The 5,909-nt window shown below is 33.1% G+C and overlaps 1 protein-coding gene across 1 annotated transcript in view; it reads right to left on the bottom strand.

The window, feature by feature from the left end:
- LOC103675828 (fibronectin type III domain containing protein 3C1-like) overlaps positions 1-5,515 on the bottom strand; it is a 70,640-nt gene extending 65,125 nt beyond the window's left edge. The window contains exons 1-4 of the mRNA XM_040630779.1: positions 5,435-5,515; positions 4,437-4,556; positions 1,919-1,994; positions 469-545 (exon numbers count right to left, since the gene is read on the bottom strand). Of these exons, the coding sequence (XP_040486713.1) occupies positions 469-545; positions 1,919-1,994; positions 4,437-4,556; positions 5,435-5,515 (354 nt within the window). The remainder of the gene's footprint in view (positions 1-468; positions 546-1,918; positions 1,995-4,436; positions 4,557-5,434) is intronic.
- Positions 5,516-5,909: the final 394 nt, after the last annotated feature.

Raw genomic sequence — 5,909 nt, 5'->3', positions numbered from 1 at the left:
GAAATATCTTGTTAATGTCTATAGGAGACATACTTCCCTGTCCATTTTAGGTGCTTGGTAAATATTTGAGGAATTTATAAAAAAGTGCCCTTTGTTGTCCAGCAACTGAGAATGAAATACTACTGAACTGAAAATAGTAATTTTAGGGACTAAAGCCTACACACTATTAAAAGCCATTACTGTAGCAATTGTAATAGGTAATTAAGATTGGTTAAGGTACTCAGAAACAAAAAACAATAGGGGATTAATGAATATGATGAGATGCAAATTCATTAGATGAATAAGGAATTATTTACAAGACAATCTAAGGGAGATTTGGTTAAGCTTAACTGCAATTGCTTTTTAGCAACGATGATAACAATAAAATGAACAACTAAATAGTATTTCAGAAGTTCTATCATATAGTGACATATTAACTGTTAAATGATGCCTTAGGGCTAAATACTAAATAAAACCATACTCATATACCTGAGACATGTAACCAGGAGGAAGATATATTGGTGGCAAATTACCACTTGGTGACATCAGAGGTACATCAGCGGGTCCTAAAACAGAATTATTATTAATAAATTTTTTAATAACTTTAAACAAAGTCCATTTAACTTTTCACAGTGAAAAGCCATTTTCAATGTGTCTGTTGCTTACTTGCAAAGGAAACTTAGGTATGAATGTAGATGAATCAATGCAAATTCATCACAACTGATGGAAAATAAAGCACATAATGGGAAATTGGGTAAAATTTATATTATAAAAACGTTGGCAAATTTTACTGCTAATAAAAACGAAGTCAGCTTTCCAGTAAATTCTTCTTTTACTTATGTATATATTGAGTAATAGAAGTTTTACTCTGAACCATAAAATATATTTCTTTTAGTGATGTTACATAATAAAATTTTAATTTTAAGCTTTCATTGATAATGGTAAAGTGAAATAGTTTTTAGAAAACAGAATAATATAGAGAAGGACCCAATGCTACTCATGTGATACCCTGATTTTATACTATGTATTCTTACTGTCTTAAACATACAGTTGCATAGGAACTAAAAATCCAACACAGAATGGAAACTTTTATGAGTCATCATTCTTTTATTTATCTGAAATTATTATTACTGCTTAGTTTTAAAAGTATATGTGGTTCTCAAGTCCTAGAATGGTAATTTGCCTTTAATAATGGGGAAAATAATAAATATCAGTTTACAATAAACTTTATATAGCAGCCATATGGAATCCATTGCTAAATGGTAATTTTTAAAAAAATGTTTTAAAAATTTTTGAGACATAGCTCTAGAGCACTTCAGGATACAAAATAATTGGCATAAGAACCAAAAACAATCATCACAATTTGAAATAATACAAAATCTTATAATAAGTAAATATTAATTTTATATTGCTATGGAATCAATTCTATATGCTATAAATTTGATATGTATGTATACTTATATATAGCAAAATAATATGTATATATAAATAATTTATCCCCTTCTTGTATATTGTTCTATCTTGAATACCTACTATAGTGCTAGAACACGAAAGGCACTAATAAAATACTTGAATGTATGAATGGATGAGCTCTCTGATGGCATCAGTAGTTATCTCCTACAAGCAAAGAGTCTAAAACTCTCAGTGGCTGTCATTATATCCCAAATATGAACTTTTTCCAATGAAATTCCTGAATTAATATTCAATTTTAAAAAAGTAACTTATATGAAGGTCTCTAGTAAGACTAGCAATGTGAGCCCTGGTTGTTATATTGATACTATGCTTCTATGAGGACTATATAAATTTAAGAGGATTCCATCTGGCTCAAATGGGAAGGGATACTAATGGAATAGTTTACTTGTAAAGTCATTTCATACTAATATTTAAATTTACTCACTTTGCTTTCAAGAAACACACATCTAATTATACCTCTACTGACCTTGGATATTCTGAATGTTCCCATCATCAGACTTGATAGTAAGTGTCTCCCCAGGGTTAACTTGCACCAATATAATCTAGAAATAAACCATTCTTTGATAACATACTTTTCTGTTAATTAATCTATGAAAAATCATTGTCATTTTTTAAAAGTTTTATTTAAATTCCAGTTAGTTAACATACAATGTAATATTAGTATCAGGTGTACAATTTAGTGATTCAGCACTTACATACAGCACCCCATGCTTATCACAAGTGCACTGCTTAATCCTCATCACATATTTAACCCATCCCCCTACTCCCTCCACTCTGGCAACCATAAGTTTGTTCTCTATAGTTAAGAGTCTATTTCTTGCTTTGTCTGTCTCTCTTTTTTCCTTTGCTCATTTGTTTTGTTTCTTAAATTACACATATGAGTGAAATCATATGGCATTTGTCTCTCTGTGACTTCACCTTAGCATTATGCTCTCTAGCTCCATCCATGTCATTGCAAATGGCAAGAATTCATTCTTTTTATGGCTGAATAATATTCCAGTGTGTGTGTGTGTGTGTGTGTGTGTGTGTATATATATATATATATACCACATCTTCTTTATCCATTCATGAGTCAATGCACATTTGTGCTTATTTCCATAATTTTGCTATTGTAGATAATGCAGCTATAAACATTGGGGGGCATATATCCGTTCAAATTGGTATTTTTCCTTTGGGTAAATACCAAGTAGTGCAATTGTGGATTGTAAGGTAGTTCTATTTTTAACTTTTTGAGAAACAAGACAGGGATGTCCACTCTCACCATTTTATTTAACATAGTCTCACATGTCCTAGCCACAGCAATCAGACAACAAAAGCAATAAAAGGCATCCAACTTGGCAAGGAAAAAATTGAACTTTCACTATTTGCAGATGACATAATACTCTATATAGAAAGCCCAAAAGACTCCACCCCAAAATTGCTATAACTGATACAGGAATTAGTAAAGTTGCAGGATATAAAATCAATGCACAGAAGTCAGTTGTATTTCTATACACCAATAATGAAGCAGCAGAAAGAGAAATTAAGGAATCAATCCCATTTACAACTGCACCAAAAACCATAAGATATCTAGGAATAAACCTAACCAAAGAGGTAAACAACCTGTGATCTGAAAACTGCAAAACACTTGTGAAAGAAGTTGAAGTTGACACAAAGGAATAGAAAACCATTCCATGCTCATGGATTGGAAGAACAAATATTGTTAAAATGTCTATATTATCAAAAGCAGTCTACACCTTTAATGGTATCAAAATACCACCAGCATTTTTCACAGAGCTAGAACAAATAACCCTAAAACTTGTATGGAACTACAAGAGACCCTGAATAGCCAAAGCAATCCTAAGAAAGAAAACAAACCTGGAGGAATCACAATTCCAGACTACAAGCTATATTACAAAGTATGGTATTGGCACAAAACCGGACACACAGATCAGTGGAACAGAATAGAACATCCAGAAATGGACCCACAGCTATATGGTCAACTAATCTTTGACAAAGAGGCAAAAAAGATCCAAAGGGAAAAAGACAGTCTCTTCAACAAATGGTATTGGGGAAACTGGACAACAACATGCAGAAATATGAAACTGGACCACTTTCTTGCACCATGCACAAAAAGAAACTCAAAATGGATGAAAGACCTAAGTGTGAGACAGGAAACCATTAAAATCATAGAGGAGAACAAAGACAGCAACTTCTTTGACATTGGCTTTAGCAACATCTTACTACATATCTCCTGAGGCAGGGGAAACAAAAGCAAAAATAAACTATTGGAACTTCATCAAGATAAAAAGCTTCTGCACAGTGAAGGAAACAATCAACAAAACTAAAAGGCAACCTATGGAATGGGAGAAGATATTTGCAAATGATTTATCAGAAAAAGGGCTGGTATCCAAAATCTCTCAAGAACTAATAAAACTCAGCACCCAAAAACCAAGTAATCCAGTTAAAAAAGAAGACGTGAATAGACATTTTTTTCAAAGAAGACATCCAGATGGCCAACAGACACATGAATAGATGCTCAACATCACTGACCATCAGGGAAATGCAAATCAAAAGTACAATGAGATAGCACCTCACACCTATCAGAATGACTAAAATTAACACAAGAAACAACAGGTGTTGGTGAGGATTTGGAGAAAGGGGAACCCTCATACTCTGTTGTTGATGGGAATGCAAACTGGTGCAGCCATTCTGGAAAACAGTATGGAGGTTCATTATTGTCATTTTGAAAAATATTCAGACTCACTGAGTACTGGGGTCTTGAAATGCTCAAGAAGAATACATTTGGATCAATGGACACTTAGGAGAAATTCAATATCCCTAAATAATGGGTCCTCCCCCATCCAAGTAAAACTTAATATAATAACATCATAGAAAATAGGTGCATTGACATGGAAAAACCATTCCCACTCTCCAGGAAAAAAACCCTGCAAAAAATGAAAAACAGAAAGCAAAACTTGTCTGATGGTAAAATTCAGATGTACTTGTTGTATCCAGTATTGAGGACAAGAGGGCCATTTTGTATATTTCTTGGGATGAGCCATTTGTGAATAATTAGTAGTATACTGTGTTCCAACAGTGGTGTCCATATGATAATTCTCCATCTAGTAAGAAAAAAAAGTACATTTAATTTCAGAAAGGTCGTTTTTATCTCAGTTCCTTTTGATATGGTGATGTCAAACCAAATTATAATCCAGAAGTACAGTATTTACTTATTTTTGAACTCCAAAGGAAAAAAGTTAAGTGATCTTTTCACGTTGTATATGTAGATAAGATTTTTCCTGAATAGGGATGCCTGGGTGGCTGAGTGTCAATTAAGTGGCTGACTCTTGATTTTAGCTCAGATCATGATCTTGGGGTCCTGGAATCAAGCCCGGCATCAGGCTCTGCACAACGTGAGGAGTCTGCTTCAGGATTCTCTGTCACTCTGCCCTCCCCTTGCTTTCTCTCTCTAAATAAATCAATCTTAAAAAAATACGTTTCTTGAATCGATTGCTTTAAATGCATAAATGCTAAATCTAAACCACATTCTTTCTTGAGACCAATGCTGTAGGTAGAAGTCATTGCTGCTCAAAATAATACCTTTAAATATTAGAAAATTGAACTCACAGACATGAATGAGTATGAAAGAAGTATAGTCTGCTTTAGAGTCATATTTTTAGACTATTCTTTGAAAGATACTGTCTTACGGATAGTAAAAACTTTCAACACCAGGACTTTTGAGCTGATCGAGGAAGGCTGAAAAAGCAGCTAAAGCAACCCAAAAGGAGGTTATATGTGGCCTATGCTAATGTTAAATATCTCTAATGGGATTTTAAAAAGCCTACAAGGAAGATATATCAATGTTTGTGAAAAGACTGAAAACTTCCAAACTAAGTGACCAATTATAAAAATGATACACTTTTTCTGAATAAAAGCTAATACTGGATTCAAGAAAGATTTGACCAGTTATGATGAAAAAAGAAAGCAAAACTATCCTTACCTGATGCGTGGGGTCGCCATTGATAACTGAAGCTATAGGAGGTATTTCGGTAAGAGTAGGTGCAAGCCCATGCTCAGCCATGTCTAAAAAGATTGGCTTTCAAAGTAACTGATGTTTCTAAAAAGAGTATAACCATAAATTAAACAAATGAAGTCAAAGTGGTTATTTTAAATGACAAAATCTGATGAAACACACCTTAGAGAAGCTATTTTAAATAATTTTTCTCTCCAGAAATGCTACTTAACTGAAATTGTTTTATGGCAACATTTCAAAATAATCATTGGTCTTCATAAATAAAAATATATGAAATTTGGTGTCAAGAGATTGGAATTGTTCACTCTTCACTCATGAAAACAAGTGAAGATAGCTCCATTTCACAGCATGAAGAATTGTTTAGTTAAACAAGTCATTGGTCATTTGATCCACTCGGATCAAGTCGAATTAATTTCCAATCTATGATTTTAATTGCCAAATA

Source organism: Ursus maritimus (genome assembly GCF_017311325.1).
Source record: "Ursus maritimus isolate PB19 chromosome X unlocalized genomic scaffold, ASM1731132v1 scaffold_X1, whole genome shotgun sequence".
Lineage (NCBI taxonomy): Eukaryota > Metazoa > Chordata > Mammalia > Carnivora > Ursidae > Ursus > Ursus maritimus.
The sequence above is the reverse complement of the archived record's forward strand: the minus strand, read 5'-3'. Positions and strand labels throughout refer to the sequence as shown.